The sequence below is a fragment of the Oncorhynchus tshawytscha genome, linkage group LG24, assembly GCF_018296145.1.
Source record: "Oncorhynchus tshawytscha isolate Ot180627B linkage group LG24, Otsh_v2.0, whole genome shotgun sequence".
In the NCBI taxonomy this organism is placed as follows: domain Eukaryota; kingdom Metazoa; phylum Chordata; class Actinopteri; order Salmoniformes; family Salmonidae; genus Oncorhynchus; species Oncorhynchus tshawytscha.
Window position 1 is genome coordinate 23,962,927 of NC_056452.1, and position 21,345 is coordinate 23,984,271.

Genomic DNA, 21,345 nt, shown 5'->3' on the forward strand with positions numbered 1-21,345 from the left:
GCGTGCGTGTCTCAACAACCTTCTTAGAGTAGTGTGTGTTCTGCAGTGCTCCAGCAGACAGGACCCTCTCCCACATCTTCAGGGGTATAGCAGAGACATGGTGGGAGCAGGTGATGGCCGAGCAGTGAAGAGGCACCAGGTACGGAGTCTGGATGACCGGCCACCCTTCAGTCTGGAGATCTATCACTACCAACTCCTCTTCTACTAAGACCACCAACGCACTGGGGTCGCCTGGACAGAGGGAGAGGGGTTAGACTGGGTGGGTGTGTGTGTGTGTGTGTGTGTGTGTATCCCCCTGCCTTGCTACCTATATGGTCTGGTCCGTCTCTGATGACGAAGAAGTCGATGATTCTGGAGGTGAAGTCCAGAGCCACGTGTGTTTTACTGTGGATCACACTGATACAGTGTCTGTCTCCGTAGCTGGCCCGGGGCATGCCGCCACTGAGGAACAGGAACGGAGGCCTGGACACACAGAGAAGACAGACGAGCAGATCTTTACATGTGGATTCATGTGGAACAGGTTGATGCAGCGAGAAGGGGACACAGACAGGAAAGAAACTCACCCTTGTTCTGTAGGGAGCTGGATGATTTTAGAGATGGCCTTACAGGGGAAGTGGCCTGCACGGGAGAGACAAACCATCCAGTCAATCAACTAACCCATTCAGCATTCAACCAATACGGTCCTCACCCCCATCACTGTGTTCTGTGAGGTTCAACAGAGAGGAACAGGATGCTCCCTCACCGTACGGTACTTCAGACTTCTCCGGTTCGCTCTGTGTCCCCTCCCCGGCCACCATCCAGCGACAGTAGCTCCCGTCGCTATGGGAACTGAGAACATGGCCACCGTCCTCCGTCCACCACACGCTCTCTAGTTGCTAGAGAGACACACAGCCAAACAAGAAGTCAAGTCCAGAGCCCTCGAGACCCAGACACCAACACAGAGACTCACACTGTACCTGAGTAGCGGGGATGTGTTTGACGGCTGAATGGCGCTCCAGGTCCCAGATGACCATGATGCCTCGTCCGTAGCCAATCAGAACCTGGCGTGGGTTGACGGGATTCTCCTGTAAGGACTCGACATGCTCCAAGATCCTACGACCTCCATAGTCCTCTGGTAAACTACAGAGGGAGGGAACGACAGGGTTGGGTTTTAGCATCGTTATGAATAGCCTAGTGGTTAGAGCGTTGGACTAGTAACCGAAAGGTTGCTGGTTCGAATCCCTGAGCTGGTCGATCTGGCCCTGAACAAAGCAGTTAATCCACTGTTCCCCAGTAGGCCGTCATTGTAAATAAGAAATTGTTCCTAACTGTATTGTCTAGTTAAATAAAAAAAATACCATGGATCAACTATGGTTGTGTATGTGTGTGTGAGAGAGAGAATGTCTGGGAGGTATTGACATCTGTTTAGGGGACAAATATCTCCAACTCAGTGAGCCAATAAAAAGGCAGTACACTAGTGTGTGTGTGTGTGTGTGTACCTGTTAGTGACATTCTCCAGGCTAATATTCCTCTCCTCTAGTTCTCTGAAGCCCGGTACCTCCACTACAAACACGTGTCCCCCCTCTGTTCCCAGAAACAACATGTCCCCAGAGGAGTGGGTCAGCACCGCCGTCACACGAGTCACACTGGGAGGAGCACTGACGGAGGGAACGAGAGATGGGTACAGTTAACAGGTTGAATCTGTCAAAGACCAAGTTAAAATAATCTGGGCAACTGGGGGAGGTTGAGGCCAACAAAACAAGTGTATTACAGTAAGAAGGTAGAAGAAATAAGACCCTAAAATACGATATTTAAAACTACTCCCTCAGACACTAGAGGCTACGGTATGATAAAACAATGAAAGCCAAATGACCTGCTCTATAGCACAGGAGTATGAAGAACAATATTGTTATAACGGGAATAAAAGGAGGATGAAAACACAAACGATCAGTCAACGGAGGAGAAAAGTCAAGGTGCTTATGAAACACAAAATCTCAAGATGACAGACCGGCAGATACAACTGGCTGACCGTTTCAGTGGCAGAGGGAAGGCCCAGTCCCATAGCAGCTAACTCACTACCAAATGAAGAGCTGAACAACACACCAGATTCTCTATTAATGAACAATTTCCCCGTGAAATAGTGGAGACGACGACGTGCCCAGTACCCCACTTTCAAAAGGCACCGAGCAGAGAAGCAGAACGTTCATGTAGTGGTTGATAAACTGCAGGTAAACAACCAAATGTTCAAGGACAGGAAGATTCCAACGTGGCTGTGAGTGATACCTACATCCTGTTGAAGTAGTCCCCCATAAAAACACTACCACATTACAAACATGGATTCACTTTTACAATTGTTTTACATTTATGTATGGACTCGTTTTATTCAAAGCATTACGGAACCATGGACTCGTTTTATTCAATGCATTACGGAACCATGGACTCGTTTTATTCAATGCATTACGGAACCATGGACTCGTTTTATTCAATGCATTACGGAACCATGGACTCGTTTTATTCAATGCATTACGGAACCATGGACTCGTTTTATTCAATGCATTATGGAACCATGGACTCGTTTTATTCAATGCATTACGGAACCATGGACTCGTTTTATTCAATGCATTACGGAACCATGGACTCGTTTTATTCAATGCATTACGGAACCATGGACTCGTTTTATTCAATGCATTACGGAACCATGGACTTTACCAGGTTGGACATATGGGAAAGTGAATTGAGCGTGACGGACTTATCCTTTAAATATGTTTTATTTAGGCAATACGTAACTTTGGACTACATGGACTTAAAATGTGATTTTGATTCAGGGGAGGCAAAGAAGGGTAAGGCTGACTTTAATGAATAGAATTTGTAGATTGCACAGGCAGTATATTAGAAATACCAAGGTAGTTTTGTTTGTTTGATTTGGCCTAATTGTAGAGATTGGATATATTATGATTATATTATGGCCATTTTTGGCAGATGTGAATCGGAACTAAAAGCATTTAAGATAATGTAATACATATAAGGCATCCCGAGTGGCGCAGCGGTCTAAGGTACTGCGCTGCTAGAGCCTTCACTACAGACCCGGGTTCGATCCCAGCTGTATCCCTTTATGGGTAGTGTGATGCGTAACATTTTTACTGGCAATCATTAATGGATGTTCCTTTTTGTCGGAATATAACAGGACATAATAAGGATATGAAATATGTCTCTGTTGATAGGCAGCGTGCAGGTGATGGACAAAGAACTGGTCTTTTTCCCCTCTTCATTTCCTCTAATATTTTAGAACAATCGGATCCAGAGAACTGTGCAGGTCGGGCTGACGAGCTTCTAGCCAATCGGATCCAGAGAACTGTGCAGGTCGGGCTGACGAGCTTCTAGCCAATCGGATCCAGAGAACTGATTGAATTGTCACTGATTTTCCCATGTTATTTGGTTAGTTCTCATAAAAAGCTCCATCAGATATGCAATAGACATACGGGGCTTTGAACGTGTGAGTGAAGGGTGGCAGTATTGAATGATGTGATCATGGGACTGCCCATATTTCCCTCTGGTCTACACCAATTGGCAGCCACGGGTTTGACTTAGGACGCAAAGGTGCGTCATGATTCAAGGAGATGGGCTGATGTTTTTATTCTTAAAAAAAAAAAAATTCAATCTACACACAATACCCCAATATTAAAAACAGAAATACGTTATTTACAAAAGTATTCAGACCCTTTGCTATGAGACTTGAAATTAAGCTCAGGTCCATCCTGTTTCCATTGATCATCCTTGACATTTGAATGAAATGCACTTGTGGTAAATTCAATTGATTGGACATGATTTGGAAAGACACACACCCGTCTATAAAAAGGTCCCACAGTTGACAGTGCATGTCAGAGCAAAAACCTAGCTATGATGTCGAAGGAATTGTCCGTAGAGCTTCAGGTACAAGTCTCTGAATGTCCTTGAGTGGCCCAGCCAGAGCCTGGACTTGAACCCGATCGAACACTCCCCCTCCAACCTGATAGAGCTTGAGGATCTGCAGACAAGAATGGGGAAAAAACTCCCCAAATACAGGTGTGCCATGCTTGTAGCATCATACCCAAGAAGACTCGAAGCACCTTTGGCAGTGATTAAAGCCTCAAAGTACTGAGTAAAGGGTCTGAATCCTTAAGTAAATGTGATATGACCATTTATTTTTTATACATTTGCAACAACAAAATTCTGCTTTGTCATTACAGGGTATTGTGGCTTTGTCATTACGGGGTATTGTGGCTTTGTCATTACAGGGTATTGTGGCTTTGTCATTACGGGGTATTGTGGCTTTGTCATTACGGGGTATTGTGGCTTTGTCATTACAGGGTATTGTGGCTTTGTCATTACAGGGTATTGTGGCTTTGTCATTACGGGGTATTGTGGCTTTGTCATTACAGGGTATTGTGGCTTTGTCATTACAGGGTATTGTGGCTTTGTCATTACAGGGTATTGTGGCTTTGTCATTACAGGGTATTGTGGCTTTGTCATTACGGGGTATTGTGGCTTTGTCATTACAGGGCTTTGTATTGTGGCTTTGTCATTACGGGGTATTGTGGCTTTGTCATTACGGGGTATTGTGGCTTTGTCATTACGGGGTATTGTGGCTTTGTCATTACGGGGTATTGTGGCTTTGTCATTACAGGGTATTGTGGCTTTGTCATTACGGGGTATTGTGGCTTTGTCATTACGGGGTATTGTGGCTTTGTCATTACAGGGTATTGTGGCTTTGTCATTACGGGGTATTGTGGCTTTGTCATTACGGGGTATTGTGGCTTTGTCATTACGGGGTATTGTGGCTTTGTCATTATTGTGGCTTTGTCATTACGGGTATTGTGGCTTTGTCATTACGGGGTATTGTGGCTTTGTCATTACGGGGTATTGTGGCTTTGTCATTACGGGCATTGTGGCTTTGTCATTACGGGGTATTGTGGCTTTGTCATTACGGGGTATTGTGGCTTTGTCATTACGGGGTATTGTGGCTTTGTCATTACGGGGTATTGTGGCTTTGTCATTACGGGGTATTGTGGCTTTGTCATTACGGGGTATTGTGGCTTTGTCATTACGGGGTATTGTGGCTTTGTCATTACGGGTGGCTTTGTCATTACAGGGTATTGTGGCTTTGTCATTACGGGGTATTGTGGCTTTGTCATTACGGGGTATTGTGGCTTTGTCATTACGGGGTATTGTGGCTTCGTCATTACGGGGTATTGTGTGTAGAATGATGAGAAAAAAAACAACTTAATACATTTTAGAATAAGGCTGTAATGTAACAAAATGTGGAAAAAGTCAAAGGGTGTGAATATTTTGAGAATGCCCTGTATATGGGGCATACAACAATCTCAGCTCTGTAGATTTAGCTGATAAGAGACAGAATCACAAGATTATTTATTCTGGTATTGCCCCTATGTAGCTTGTTTCTGGTCACAGGTTCAGGAATGGTATAATATTTTTATTTTATTTTTTAAAAATCACCACATTCAATGAAAATGAACCTTACAAATAGCAGTGTCAGGCGATTTGGAAAGACATTGAAATCAATAATATAATAACTGGTAGGAAAGGTTCTCATCTTTACCACAGTCTGTGGATACTATATGATTAAAAAGACTCCAAACTCATGCTAAACATCAACAAACAATTTAAATATATGGCACATGGACACCAAACCTGGTCTATGGTGAGAGGTTTGGAAAGCTGAAAGGTGGGGTGGGCTGAGAGGTGGGGGTGGGCTGACCAGGTCTGTGGGCTGAGATTAAAAAGACTGGGCTCATGGTGGGGTGGGCAAACAATGAAAGGTGGGGCACATGGGCTGAAAGGTGGGATGGGCTGAGATGTGGGATGGGCTGAGAGGTGGGATGGGCTGAGAGGTGGGATTAAAGAGCCCATGTTCGGTATAGTATTATTGTGCTGTGATTGCTGTATATAAAAAGTAACACGAATATAAAAATGGATGTAAATGAAGCAGAAAAGCATTAAACTAAAATAAAAGGTGTCCCCCGAAGAGGTTGGGGTGGTGGATGGGTGAATTTTAAAAAACTAGACTATTTAAGGTGCATACGTGTTTGTCATTGAACGTGTGCATGTCACCATTTTCCATCGAGTTCTGTGCCTCTGTGCGTCGCTTACCATTGCGATCCAACGAGTGTGTGAGAGAAATCAAGTCAGGAAGTGGTGGGGTGCATGTCGTGCGTGTCTCACCCCGGTGGTCCAGTAAGTGTGAAGCGTCCTGTCTCCAGCAGCTCAGAGACTCCGTGGTGAGCTCGGAGGGTCCACATGTGGAGACTGTTGTCATCCAACAGAGTCACCAAGTCAACCTATTCAACACAGACCAACCAGGGATGTTGGCCAAAGCTTTACGACTAGCATTTCCAGCGATGTCAACAGGACCAGTAAATGGAGCACATAGCTAATCACATACAGGACCCGACAGGAACATTTTTATAGAACTTTAAAAAGGTAGGAGCACAACATACAATCTAGGAGCACCAGAATACCTGTGTAATTGACTGAGATACAGCTTAAAATCAGGCCTATATGAATTCTAGTTACTTTTGAAGCAAGTTGTGCTATAAAGACGTTTGATTATTAGAAAAAGCTGAAATGTTGAAAGAAAAACCTGTCAATGGTACGAGTCATCTGTGGAATATCGGTTTCGTACATCAGTACTACCTATTGACATGCATGACATTCTACACAGTCTCAAGTTAGTGAGTGACGACATGCAAGAGATCAGTCATTCATACAGATGATCATTGATCTAAAATAAGATATGCCCTTTCTTTTTGTCTGTGATGTTTAGGTGTACTGGTAAAGTTACCAGGAAGTGAGCTAGCTAGCTATTGAGATAACGACTGAACAAGGTGTAAACAAATGCCCGTGAATGATTCTGAAACGAGCAGCGACATGGTTTATGAACTGGGCCCAAGAACTCACTTTTCGGTCCACCAGTCACTGTGGCCAATATATTTATGTGCAATAATAACAAAAACAGAATGTTCTCGGTTTTGTAAGATTGTATTTTTGTGATTTCACCTAGTTTATCCTCCTTCAGGTTTTCACTCAAAATCATTCGATACAAAAAAGACATTTAAATAGAAAAACAACCAAATTGGATGCTCTAAGTCCACAACAATGCTTACAGTACAGCAGGAAAATACTTCAGGTCTGGGGAAGAAAATATTTTTGGGGAGGGTATAGTTGCCCCATTAATTAAAAAGAATATGGCACCTAAAGAAAGTGGTGTTTGGCTGGTAGTGTTGCTGTACTGCATGTACAATAGCAGAGTTAGCAAAAACAAAAGACCACCCGATTTGAAACGAATCATCATATCATTCTGCCAGGTAAGCCTACTTGCTATTTGGAAGGTTTTCTGGGAAGGCCTTTAGAAATGACTGGCTGGCTACACTAAGTGGTAGACAGAGGGATTCCTGTGTCGTCTTCATAAAGTTACCAGAAATACAAACATCCCCGATGCCTTTTCATATTCTTGACATGTAAGACCATTACTATCTGGGAGATCTCTCTTCCCGGTCACACTGGTGCTCCTAAAATAATCAGGACGCACAGAAAGTTAGCTTTTTCAGTAACAGTTGTGAATAGAACACGAGATGAGGGGTTACCACAGCACTCTTCAGGCCTGTACAGTAGGTGTGTGTGTGTGTGTGTGTGTGGGGAGCAGCCACTCACCTGCTGTGGTAAGAAGTGGACCTGTGTGACGGCAGCGTTCTCATCATGTAGACCCATGAACTCTACACCTGGAGCCCCATAACTTACCTCGGGTTAAAGAACACACACACCTGAAGCATGCCCCCACACACACACACACACCTGAAGCATGCCCCCACACACACACACACACCTGAAGCATGCCCCCACACACACCTGAAGCATTCATAGACTTACACACGTGTTTATTTTACTACACTGTATTGAAAGGGTCCACATGCATCTACAGAAAGAGATTGTCTGTTCTGTCGGTCTTATCTGGCTGCCCTGCCAACGGATAATATTACATTTATTCATAGGATTTGTTTTGTGTTAGAACCGAACAATGTGCCCCATTGTGTGAGTGGAGAGTTCTAATGATGGGTTATCGTAGGGAATGAAGGGGGAATAGCGTGCCGACTGGCTCCACACGGTCAATGAGCACGATTGTGTCAGATGAATCAACACGCACTAAAAACAGAGATACAGAAACACACACACACACGACTGTGCCTGTCTGGTAGTCAGGGCTGAGAAACAGCCTGGAAAAATAACTCCACACAAACCGCTACCCTCTGCTCTAGCTGAGACCAACTGGGTCAAAAATGTTGACGCTTAAATGTTGCACTCTTACACAGCCATCCATCCAGCCAGCACTCTCCCTCTGAGTGTCTATTGAAGGATACAGTTTGATGGCGCCGGAGCGTGTGCCGATGGCCAGGAGCTGTAGGCTGGGACTGAAGACCAGAGCACTGGGCTGGTGGGGAAAACCATGCTCCACCGTCTATGGCGGAGGGGAAGAGAGAGAGGGGCGAGGGGAGAGAAAAAAAAAATGAGGGGGGAGCAAGAAAGAGGAGAGAGGAGAGAAAATTAAAGGGGGAGAGAGGAATGCGAGGAGAGAGAGAAATCTATTGGGTGAAATACCATCACAGCAGAAAGATGTGACCTGTTGCCAGAGAAGAGCAAACACCATTTTATATACAAGCCATATTTAGGTTTATTTATTTCCCCTTTTGCACATCGTTACAAGTGTATATACACATAAAGACAATAGAAATGTCTATTCCTTTTACATTTTTGTGAGTGTAATCTTTACTGGTTATTTAGGATTGTTTATTTCACTTTTGTTTATTATCTATTTCACTTGCTTTGGCAATGTTAACAAATGTTTCTCATGTAAATAAAGCCCTTTGAATCGAGAGAAGTTATAGAAACGGGCAGGACAAATCAACTGACATTTGTCTTGAATTGGGACCATAATCTTATTGTAGAGATTGGAGATAAGATCGACTCTGTTCCAGCTCTTACCTTGTTGAACCCATAGAGCTCCTGTTTGATCCGATCTCTGTGGGACTCCTGTCCATGTCTCCTAAACCTCTTCATTCTCACTGGAATCTGAGGAGCACACAGGCCCAACCACTACACCTCTACAGAGGGAGAGAGGGAAGGGGGAGTGAGAGGGACAGAGGGGAGAGGGACAGAGATTAAGGAGGTATAATAGCCTAGCAGAAGAGTCTCCACTCCCTATCTGAGGAACGTGGACGAGAGATAAAGAGAACATAAAACTTCCTGGAGGGGAAAAAAATAGTAATTAAGGAAACAGAAACGAGGAAGTGAAGACTAACAACTGGGGCAGAAAACTAAACAGGGGCTCCTGGAAAAACATGGCTCAGGTGGTGTGTGTCGGCCAGAGAGACGAGAGAAAGGGATTCCACAGGCGGAGCATGGCCTACTCTCCTGATGTCTCTGTGGGATTCCACAGGCGGAGCATGGCCTACTCTCCTGATGTCTCTGTGGGTCACACACACACACACACACACACACACACACACACTGCCTGAGGGGGAAGGGCTAGACACAGACAAGAGCTAGGGGTCAGGCAGAGACCATTGTTCTCCAACACACAGACGTTGATGAAAACACCTGTCACTCAGACAAGAGGTTTCATCAGATAGAAAGAGGAAAGAGAAAGAGTGTCATTCTTTTCTTTATAAATAACATTTGCAGAACGTTTAGGGCGTAACGAACCATGACCTGATCACAACCCTTTGAAAGCAAAACTCCTGTAGACAGTTTAAAACCGCTGGATCTCATTGTACCAGGAAGAGGAAGGAAGAGTATTGACAGCTTTCTCTTAATCTCTACACATACCACTACATTTCCTAAGCCACATCGCGTGAGGGAGAGAGGCTATACTCACAGGTTGGTTAGATCATACTTCAGAGGTCTAATGTCTTCGTCTAGTGGTCTGACTGAACTCAACCCAGTGGTCTAAGGCTCAGAGAGTAGTGGTCTGACTGAACTCAACCCAGTGGTCTAAGGCTCAGAGAGTAGTGGTCTGACTGAAATCAACCCAGTGGTCTAAGGCTCAGAGAGTAGTGGTCTGACTGAACTCAACCCAGTGGTCTAAGGCTCAGAGAGTAGTGGTCTGACTGAACTCAACCCAGTGGTCCAAGGCTCAGAGAGTAGTGGTCTGACTGAACTCAACCCAGTGGTCTAAGGCTCAGAGAGTAGTGGTCTGACTGAACTCAACCCAGTGGTCTAAGGCTCAGAGAGTAGTAGTCTGACTGAACTCCACCTCAAAGCTGTCTCCCTGGGTGACAAGAATGTCCCCCTCAAAAGACCCACAAAAACCCCACACAAAACAGGCTAGTGTTTCAGGTCTGTGTGATGATTAAGTTTTTAAATTTAAATAAATGGGAAAACTAGACTTTCATAAAAATGACAAATGATAATATTGCAGGCCGGGCTGAAAGTTATTTTTCCGTCTTGGCCGACTCAGTCGTCTCGTTGAGTCGAGACAGACATACTTTTGTTATTATTAACACCCTGATATCAGCTGCAGAACGCTGTTAGTCATTAGGCGTGTGAGGGATTATGGGATAGCGGAGGCCTGACTCACTCCCTCACTAAGTAAACTTCCTCATTTGGATCCTGCAGACGCAGTGGGGTGAAGAAGTGGTGCATTTAAGGATTTGGAGAGGGTAGGCTAAACGGAGCCGAGATCTGCAACAAAGAAATAGGCTCGGCTACATTGATTTATTTGAATAGAAGAGAGGCGATGCTTTAACATGGTCACTCTTTAACATGGTCACTCTTTAACATGGAGTGATTATGATTCTAGTTCTACCGGCTATTCTGTTCCTCCGTGTTCTCCAGTAGAGCAGCAGGGAAGGAGGATCTCCTAAACGTAGGTTGGGTGGAAAAGCAGGACCTTGGTTTCAGCATATGACGACCACCTTGGTCAGTCGACCCCCTATAGCGGTGCTTAGGCTGATGCCAACGGACTCAAGGGAGGACATACCCTACATCACCAGAAGAAACACTCACCGACTACATGGTGAATAACTTTAGGCTTTTAACTAGTGTGACAGCAAGGCCTACCCAGTAATTAAACACTAGGCTCCCGTTGGAGCAGAGCAGTCGGTGCAGTTTAAGATGAGGGAGGACCATTCTTATTTTTATGACCATGGCAGCATATTACAGCATTCATTTAACGTTAATAGGTTCAGGCTACTACATGATACTAGATTTCCCCTATACCCACGATGAGGTTGCTACAACCTAGCCTATGAATGATTTAGCCTAAGTTCACAATCTAGGAGCACAAAGGTCGAGAGTCAACTACTCAGCACATTTATGCAATGCTAGCTAGCTGAAGCTTATGCTATCAGTACTAGATTCATTCTCTGATCCTTTGATTGGGTGAACAACATGTCAGTTCATGTTGAAAGAGCTCTGATAGGTTGGAGGACGTCTTTCGAAAGTTGTCATAATTACTGTATAAGTCTAGGGAAGGGGGGTGTATTGAAGTCAATGTACCCAGAGGACAGAAGCTAGCTGTCCTCCGGCTACACCATGGGGATACCCTATAGAGTGCTGTTGAGGCTACTGTAGACCATTGCAAAACAGTGTGTTGAGTATAGTTTTGTCTAAAAGGAATTGCTTTCAAACATGTCCCTATTTTTATGAAATTCACTGAGGATGAGTCCTCCCCTTCCTCCTCTGATGAGCGTCCATTGGAACAGAGTAGTGTTCAGAACGGTCAATTCTGCCTCTCTCTCGCAGCTTTTCTTCAGAGTACAGTAGGGTGGGAAAATGTGGCAAACTGAAAATGAGTGACTTATTCAAGGCTACAGTATAGATACAGAAATCCACACGTGACATACCCCAACAGACCTAGCCTACATTTCCACTCATATCACTGTAGACAGTACTCTGGCAGTTAGGGGGAAGTATCTGTTTGTTACAAGGTCAGGGCCAGAAACTAAGTAGGAAACATCCCCATTGTCCCCATTGGTGGACAACAAAGCCATTCTATTAGACTAACAGTGAAATCAGGTGTGGATTTTCCCAGGAATTCCTGATGGACAGTGCAAATGGAATTCGGTTAAGAAATAGGTACACAGACAGGCGTGTCACATCGTCACACACACAGCAACCCTCTGCCAGGGCTGCTAAGCATTTAGTCACTATTTGATTGGTGTCATCAGAAATGACATCATCAGTGTTGTAGCTGGCCTCTGCCCAGTACCCTGCCCTGCCCTGAACCTTAGTGTTGTAGCTGGCCTCTGTCCAGTACCCTGCCCTGAACCTTAGTGTTGTAGCTGGCCTCTGTCCAGTACCTTACCCTGCCCTGAACCTTAGTGTTGTAGCCAGCTACCAGCTGGTACTTTGCCCTATGCACATAGTTATTGGTCACTTGTTTACATACCTTTTCACCCAATGTACTTGTATATACTGTATTCTAGTCCTGGCTCATCCTATGTAAACTTATTTTTGTATTTTTCTGGATTGTGTGGTTACCGTTTATTTACTGCACTGTTGGAGCTTGAAACTATTATTGTGTTGCACCGACAACATTTGCAAATGTGTACGTGACCAATAAACTTTCATAATAAATTCACACCAACATCCTTGAAGTGTTTTAAAGAGCGACTGTCCCTAACAAGCAACGTTTTGAAAACAGCCTGGGGGCATCGATACGAGTCAGAAAATATTATTTGAGTCACAATTTACTACAAAGTGTAAATAGTATAATTGGTCTCGCCCACCCAAACAAATAAATGGAGATTTGCGAGAATTTTGTATTTTTTTGTTGTCACGGAATGAAGGGTACCGCAACAGTTTTCCTTGGGTTTATTTCAAACCTGCCCATAGCTGGCAGTACAGAAATCACCAGGAATTCAGAGTGCAGCTGCACGCGACCTGATCGTAATACCCATGGTCAATTTGGTTTGACATTCAATATCTCTATGGGGCTCATTAGGGACCATCAGTAAATTACACAATGTACATGAGACAATTCTGGGAATTTCTTTGAAAATACCTAAATGGACCGTAAATGAACTCACTACAAACCACCACCCTCATGAACTTGAGGAAATCCCAAATATCATGAATACTGGACGGATATACGGAGGCTTAAATATCCTGACCTAGTCGAATATACAGTCGTGGCCAAAAATATTGGCACCCTTGCACTTTTTTCAAATAATGCACCATTTCTTCCAGGAGTCTATTGAAATTAAAATATATGTTGGTATCCACATATGCATGTCTTCGGTATGCAGTTGAACTAAAAAAGAAAATCAGAATAATTTACTAAAGCTTAGCTAATTCCAGAAAGAAATCCTAAAATGGCCCAGAAAATATTATTGGCACCTTCTAGAAGTAGTCATATTGAAAGAATTACATTTCAAGCAGGGGATTCTCATTTAGTTTGGAATTGAACTCACCTGTGGTAAGTTGCAGGTGCCTGCAATATAAAAATCACTCAACCAGTTTGAAAAGGGAAAAGAACTCATTCTCCTGTTTTGTGTCACTGTGTGTACCGCAATGAGCACGGAGAGAATTCTCTAGTTATCTGAATAGGTCAGACTCAAGAGTGTCCATGCTTGGTACAATCTCAAGGTTACAAGTCCATCTGCAGAGACCTTGGTGTTCCTGTTTCCACCATACATAATGTTATCAACATGTTTAAGGCCCATGCCACTGTAGCCAACCTCTGGACGTGGCCCAAAGAGAGACCTTGGTGTTCCTGTTTCCACCATACATAAATGTTATCAACATGTTTAAGGCCCATGCCACTGTAGCCAACCTCACTGGACGTGGCCCAAAGAGAAAACCTGATGGAAGACTGCAGTGAAGGATTGTTTGAATGGTGGAGAAAGCACCTCAGTCAACTGCCACGCAGATTCAAGCTGACCTTCAGACACAAGGTACGATAGTTTCAATTTGTACCATCGCCAACTCAATGAAATAGGGTTATATGGTAGGAGACCCAGGAGGACCCCACAGTCAAACATGGAGGTTCAGTGATGCTTTGGAGTTGCTTTACTGCCTCTGACACTGGGTGCCTTGAACGGTGGCATGGCATCATGAAATCAGGAGAATACCAAGGCATTTTGGAGCGCAATGTCGCACCCAGTGTCAGAAAGCTGGGTCTCCGTCGAAGGTCATGGGTCTTCCAGCAGGACAATGACCCCAAACACAAAAGTACCCAGGAATGGATCAAGACAAAACACTGGACTGTTCAAGCAATGAGTCCAGATCTAAATCCCATTGAAAACTTGTGGAGAGATCTGAAAACAGCAGTTGGGAGAAGGCACCCTTCGAATCTCAGAGAAGTAGAGCAGAAGAGGAGCAGCCCAAAGTGCCAGTACAGGAAGCTCATTGATGGTTATAGGAAGCACTTGATTGCAGTTATTTTGGCCTGTGCTACCAAATATTAAGTCTAGGGTGTCAATGTAGTCAATGCTATGTTTATTTTCTGATTTAAATGGACATATTAAGTTCTGAATCAAAAAAATGTTCTGTAACATTAACAGCGAAATAAAGAATTGCGGAGACCAAAAACTTTGTTGAAATTTCAACTTATTTTTAGGGAAAATTGTGAGTTACTTGAAAAAAGTAATACATATTTTTGGCCACGACTGTACATGGCAGAGGCTCAATCAAGCTAGTCATCTTGACTACTTTTAGGTCATTCTCGCTGGCACCATAAGTGTTGATAGGGGAGATGATCAGATATTGGAGGCACCTTAAACTTTAGTGTTGTGATAAAAAAAAGAGCAAAATGCATATAATAAAATAAAGAAGGTATTGTTGGATATTATTCATCCTTTTTCTCTTCCACCTGGACGATACATTGGAGATAATATAAGACAATAACTGGAAACAATAGAACACTGAAATATCTGGGAAACCAGGCCTGGTATTCATAGCTGGCTTTGAAAATGCTTTTAATAAAGTAGGTCTGGAATTTACATATTAATGCCTGGAATATTTCAATTGGAGAATTTATACAATGGGTTCAAGTTAAGTATAGTCACCCTAGGTGTAAACTAATAAATAATGGCTACTTCTCAGAAAGTATTAAGACTGTCAAAAGGAGTAAAACAAGATTGTCCACTAATCGGCATATCTATTTATTAGGGCCATCAAAATGTTACATATTAAAAAATCTGATCCAACAATAATATCAAAAGGGCTAGAAATCCTAGTCTTAACAAGTTATCCAGAAGGGTGGGTGACTGTATTTTCAAACGCTTACCACGTGTGAACACACCCACATTAAACCACCCTCCGAAGACAACTCAGTTGGCTTCAGTCATGGCCGCTGTACTTAATGACCAAGCCCAAATCAGGAAGTTCCAGCCCCCCTTTAAGAGTAGGGGCTATATGCAGGTGATATGGCTATATCTTATGACTCTTTGGGTTGGGCAGTATGCATATTTTCATATCGGAGCAGCATGTGTAGTCTTCAGTCACTAGGGCAACGTGCCTTATCTGCTTGGAGAAGATGGGGGGGAAGCAGACAGGCGGAGAACAGAGAGGAAAAACTCAAGATCAAGATAGGAGTGGCAGCTGCACAGACAAGTCATCCAAAGGGCTTTGAACTTCTCAAACACGGCAGAAAGCCAACAATATGATGCCCCGTCACCTTATTAATTCATCCGCTTACTTAGATAACGCAGATTTCTGCATTTTTTCCACGCAGGAAACAAAGAACGTAATTGAAATATATTGCAGCGTTTTATAAACGTAGATCTAAAATGGTTCGTTTGGTAATTTATGCTCGGCATCTGACTCATTTTGTGCTTCAGTTTCACTTCACTCGGATGACAATTAACGAACAGGCAATCTAACAGCAGACAGTGCTGACTGATGTGTAGCTACTTTTCTCTTTGTGTCGTCAAGACCCAAGTTTAACTTGAAGCAAAACAATAGGAAATATAGTTCACTACATTCCTTCTATGGTAAACATAATACGATGGGAATGCATCGTTTTTGAAAATCATTCCTTGCTTTTTCATTTACTTGTGTGGCTGCTAGCCAAATAGTGTCGCACTTCTGTTAACTGATGAATTATGCGGTTTTCTGTGAAGGGAAACGATAGTTGGACGTCCATGATCACGCTATTGAAGCAAAATAAAACATCTTTACTTTCAATTTAAATGCGACTCATTAATACACAGCTGGACTCACCTGCTCCTGCTTTCTCCCGTTGTGCCATTTACAAACACCTGACTGGCTCAACTTCGAATAAAGCGACAGGTGAAATGAACAACGACATCTGCTTGCTCTCCTAACATATTGCGCAAGATGACTGCAGGTATTTAATTAAAGTAGCAACAAATATTCAAATGTATTGAAAAACGTCAAATAAATTGATTCAATGGTACTGAATACCACGGTATACACGGTACACCGCCCAAAGCCTAATGACTAAGACAAAATTAATATTAAATTCTGAAATACCTGGTTACGGGGAAATCACACCCATTCTTGGTTAGCTCGCAACCCCTCAAAATGTGACATCAAATTCCCAGCATTCTATCAACGTGAACCATCAGACAGGTGAGAGAGATGTCAGAGGGAGAAAAAAAAATACACACTAACGTGTCTGGACAGGGCACCAACACTGCCCGTAAACTAGGCTAAATAACACACTACTACTACTAGAGCCCCGTCTTGAAAACAACATAGCTGGCATTCTGCTTCAAACCAAGTTGCCAGGAAATGAATGCTATCTTAAATATTCTACTTATATTCTTATGCAATCGCCAGCTATGTCAGGGCTTTAAATTTAAAACACACTACTAATAAGTTACTTCCATGGAACAGGCTCATGAGTCAAAACAAATAGTTGATCATCCCAGAAGAGGGAAATGATGACCATTGTTGCAAGTGTGGCTAGAAAACTCAAATGAGCCTAATTTGCTCTCTCTCTCACACATATACAACCTGTCTGACAAGTGCAGGAATCAACAATGCAGTCGAGGCGAGTTACCTGTGTTGGCAAGAAAACACCTCTCCCGTCCTCCTCCCAATCCCTTCCCTCGCTCACAGCATAAAGGAGGTGCTCTCCCTCAGTGTCAGTTACCCTCTCCTGATCCCTCTTCTCTAAGAAAGAGGGGGGCTTTTAGAGTCTCACTGACCCACATAAAAATGTAGTCACGCTTCCTGGAGAATTTGCAAATAGACTCTTAACCGTCGGCCTAAGAAGGCAGAAGAGCGGAACGTTTAGTCGGCCTGCACGAGCATTACATCCAAACATCAGAGAGAGAAACGGAAGGCTGTGTAAAGCTAGTACAGTCTGAACCATAGTCCCTCATTGCAGGTCTATTCTTAGTGATGACTCGACTCCCACTCACGCACTTCACAGTCAGCATGAACTGATGTGGCCTGCATGTTCCAATACTGTAGAAACCTATTGCCTTGGTTGAGGTAGTGTCGGCCTAAATCACTGATCTGACGAGGTTGAATAGGTGAAACCAACAACAACTCGACGAGAACCTTTATTTCCCGGGTAACTGGATCAAGGAACAATGCATCACTGGGACTCGCAGTACCACAGCAGTGAGAGGCTGCTCTTCTCACCGTGTCAGTCTAAGGACAGAAACAAGATAATGTCTGGGTGTGGTCGGCAGGATGTCAGACAGCGTCGCTCAACTCCTCTTTCCGGTAATCACAATTCACAAATTGGCCATGTTGGGGTATGGTGACGCTGCTACTAGCTGTATAATTGCTCATAACCCACTGACTGCACACGGACATTATCATCCCCTTGAGGGATGTTTGATGGTGGTATAATGCATCAAGAGAAGTGTTTAACAGACTGGGTAGCGTAGGGCCTACAGAGTCTTGACTATAGACAGAGGAATTACAGTCCTCCCAACCACCTGCAAGGGAATACGCTACCTTGTCTAGTTGCTCATCTTTTACAGTTGGCCTACTTTCTGACGCTTTAGTTCGCTACCTAGAAATGGCAGCTAGAGGCTTTAGTAAAACAAGGGAGGTATGTTCACAGCGACTCTGTTTCCTCTCACGTCTCACTGGCTAACCACAGACAACTTCTCCTGCGAGCTAAACGGTTCCACATTGGCAAACAGGAGTCGGCCTAACTTGGACAGTCTACGGCATGTGGGCTTAACGAGCCACCGACAGGACACAGTTTAGTAAGGGAGTGTGCCTAGGCCACTCGACACAGGCTTGATAGGGTCATGTTTTAGCTTGTAAACCTATGAGGGCCTGTTGTTGCCCTTGTACAGTTGAGGAAGCTTAGGTTGAAAGTGAAAGTTAGACAGGTGAGATGTGGAGAGTTTGTTTGGAGAATGAAAGTGGTCACTTGTTAGTCAGTTGATCATTGTTTTGTAAACTTCCTGTATCTGTCCATCATTGTATGCTTTCTTGTCATTCAACACTTGGCTAAGTAGTAAACGCCCTTATCATGGTATATAGAGCTACTCTAATGAAAACAAACAGCCATAGAGATTCCATCTCTACGTTTCCTTGGCTTTCCTTATCAAGACTGATCTACAATTTTGTGACAGGAGGTTGTTTTGATTGGAGAGTAAGCCTCGTTTCAGGTCGAAGTTTATCATGTCCCAACAGCTGTGGTATGCTGGGAACAAAGGGGTGTTGTTTGGCTAGCACAGCTGCAGGTGGGAATGAAGGAGTGGGCAGTGCCAGTGGACTGTCTGTCCTTTAGTAGTAGCCGGTCTGTCCTAGTCTTTTTTTTCTCCATGCATAGAAACCTATAGAAGCCAAATTCTTTAGGTAGTGGGGGGCAATTGAGCAAGGTGAGGGGTGAGGTACACCATGTCGTAGTGGAAGGAATACACTGGCATGTCCAAAGGAACAGCAAGCTTGACTCATTGGGTAAATAGAAAATGAGTGCAAATTAATTACTGCATATTTGCATGGGTTTAATAGAACTGCAAACAGATGACAGGCAGTTGACAGACTGTATTCACGGGACAGTGAGTCAATCTTATTCTCACTGTTACCAGAGCCAAGAATAAAGTGACGGTCATGTTTGACCCAAAACAGTCCTATGCTATGGACATTGGTCCCGAGGGCAAGATTGTTGTAATTTTGGTCATGAATTAATCCAAACCGGTCAAACTGGTGTAACAAACTATTAACCCCAACTCCATGCCCCCCCTCCCCTCCCAAAACAGACAATTACTCATGGATGGAAACCCTACTCTACCGTCGTCTCAAAACTCTCAACCTGCGAGCCGGAGAGACGCGCCTTAGTCCCTTACCAACTCCTTCCTTAAAATACATTTAAAAAACAAGATCAGCTTTAAAAATATCTTTGTCAGTTTCTCCCCCATGAAGATACAAAATCAGTTATTTGCATAATTTCTTGTTACTTTTTAAACTAGATTGACATCACATTCACATATACAGTACCAGTCAAAAGTGGACACCACCTCATTCAAAGGGTTTTTATTTGTACTATTTTCTACATTGTAAAATAATAGTGAAGACATGAAAACTATGAAATAGCACATGTGGAATCACAAAAAAAATAAGTGTTAAATCATATATAAAATAGCCCTAACACAGCCTGGAAGTGTGTTGGTTGGTCATTGTACTGTTGAAATACAGATGACAGTCCCACTAAACACAAACCAGATGGGATGGCATGTGACTGTGGGAGCAATGCTGGTTAAGTGTGCCTTTAAATTCTAAATAATTCACTGACAGTGTCACCAGCAAAGCACCATCACACCACCTCCTCCATGCTTCAGGGGGAACCACTCATTCGGAGATCCGTTCACCTACTCAGCATCTCACAAAAGACACGGTGGTTGAAACCCAAAATCTCAAATTTGGACCAAAGGACAGATTTCCACTGGTCTAATGTTCATTGCTTATGTTTTTGGCCCAAGCAAGTCTCTTCTTATTGGTGTCCTTTAGTAGTGGTTTCTTTGCAGCAATTCGACCATGAAGACCTGTTTCACAGAGTCTCCTCTGAACAGTTGATGTTGAGATGTCTGTTACTTGAACTCGGTGAAGCATTTATTTGGGCTGCATTCTGGAGATGCAGATAACTCTAATGAACTTGTCCTCTGCAGCAGAGATAACTCGGTCTTCCTTTCCTGTGGTGGTCCTCATGAGAGCCAGTTTCATCATAGCGCTGGATGGCTTTTGCAACTGCATTAGAAGAAACTTTCAAAATTAGGCCTGGATTACAGTCAGCGTTCCAATTCATTCCAAAGGTGTTCGATGGGTTTGAGGTCAGGGCTCTGTGCAGGCGAATCAAGTTCTTCCACATCGATTTCGATGATCCCTTTCTGTATGGACCTCGCTTTGTGCATGAGGGCACTGTCATGCGGAAACAGGAAATGCCTTCCCCAAACTGTTGTCACAAAGTTGGAAGCACAGAATCATCTAGAATGTCATTGCATGCTGTAGCATTAAGATTTTCCTTCACTGGAGCTAAGGGGCCTAGCCCGAACCATGAAAAACAGCCGCAAACCATTATTCCTCCTCCAAACTTTACAGTTGGCACTATGCAGTCGGGCAGGTAGGGTTCTCCTGGCATCCGCAAAACTCAGAGTTGTCCGTTGCAATGCCAGATAGTGAAGTGCAATTCGTCACCCAAGAGAAGGCATTTCTACGGAGTCCAAATGGCAGTGAGCTTAATTAACACCACTCCAACTGACATTTGGCATGGTGATCTTAGGCTGGTGTGCAGCTGCTCAGCCATGGAAACCCATTTCATGAAGCTCCTGCTGAACAGTTATTGTGCTGATGTTTCTTCTCGAGGCAGTTTGGAACTTGGTTGTGAGTGTTGCAACCGAGGACAGACAATATTTACACACCACAGCACTCGGTGGTCCCGTTCTGTGAGTTTGTGTGGCCTACCACTTCACTGCTGAGTTGTTCTTGCTCCAAGACATTTCCACTTCACAATAACAGTGCTTACAGTTGAAAGGGGCAGCTCTAGCAGGGCAGAACTTTTACAAACTGACTTGTTGGAAAGGTGGCATCCTATGGCAGTGTCACATTGAAAGTCACAGCTCTTCAGTAAGGCCATTCTACTGCCAATGTTTGGATATTGAGATTGCAAGGATGGGTGCTTTTTTTTGTATTTTTGTATTTTTTTTACCTTCATTTAACCAGGCAAGTCAGTTAAGAACAAATTCTTATTTTCAATGACGGCCTAGGAACAGTGGGTTAACTGCCTGTTCAGGGGCAGAACGACAGATTTGTACCTTGTCAGCTTGATTGTATACACCGGTCAGCAACGGGTGTGGCTGAAACAGACGAATCAACTACTTTGAAGGGGTGTCCACATACTTGTGTGTATGTGTATATATAGCTATATATTAAATCAAA

General features: G+C 43.7%; 1 protein-coding gene across 5 annotated transcripts in view; it reads right to left on the reverse strand.

Moving 5' to 3' along the window:
- The window catches only part of LOC112223379 (LLGL scribble cell polarity complex component 2), a 36,036-nt gene that overhangs the window by 13,720 nt on the left and 971 nt on the right, over positions 1-21,345 (reverse strand). For 2 of the 5 annotated variants that reach the window (XM_042305561.1, XM_042305557.1), the window contains exons 2-11: positions 9,013-9,131; positions 8,391-8,488; positions 7,687-7,768; positions 6,199-6,314; positions 1,479-1,637; positions 957-1,119; positions 743-875; positions 564-618; positions 308-462; positions 20-231 (exon numbers count right to left, since the gene is read on the reverse strand). In XM_042305561.1, coding sequence (XP_042161495.1) covers positions 20-231; positions 308-462; positions 564-618; positions 743-875; positions 957-1,119; positions 1,479-1,637; positions 6,199-6,314; positions 7,687-7,768; positions 8,391-8,488; positions 9,013-9,087 — 1,248 coding nt within the window. In that variant the 5' untranslated portion in view covers positions 9,088-9,131. Of the gene's footprint in view, positions 1-19; positions 232-307; positions 463-563; positions 619-742; positions 876-956; positions 1,120-1,478; positions 1,638-6,198; positions 6,315-7,686; positions 7,769-8,390; positions 8,489-9,012; positions 9,132-16,194; positions 16,398-16,467; positions 16,563-16,999; positions 17,521-21,345 lie in introns of those variants that run through there. The other 3 variants (XM_042305559.1, XM_042305560.1, XM_042305558.1) reach the window with 3 other exon arrangements.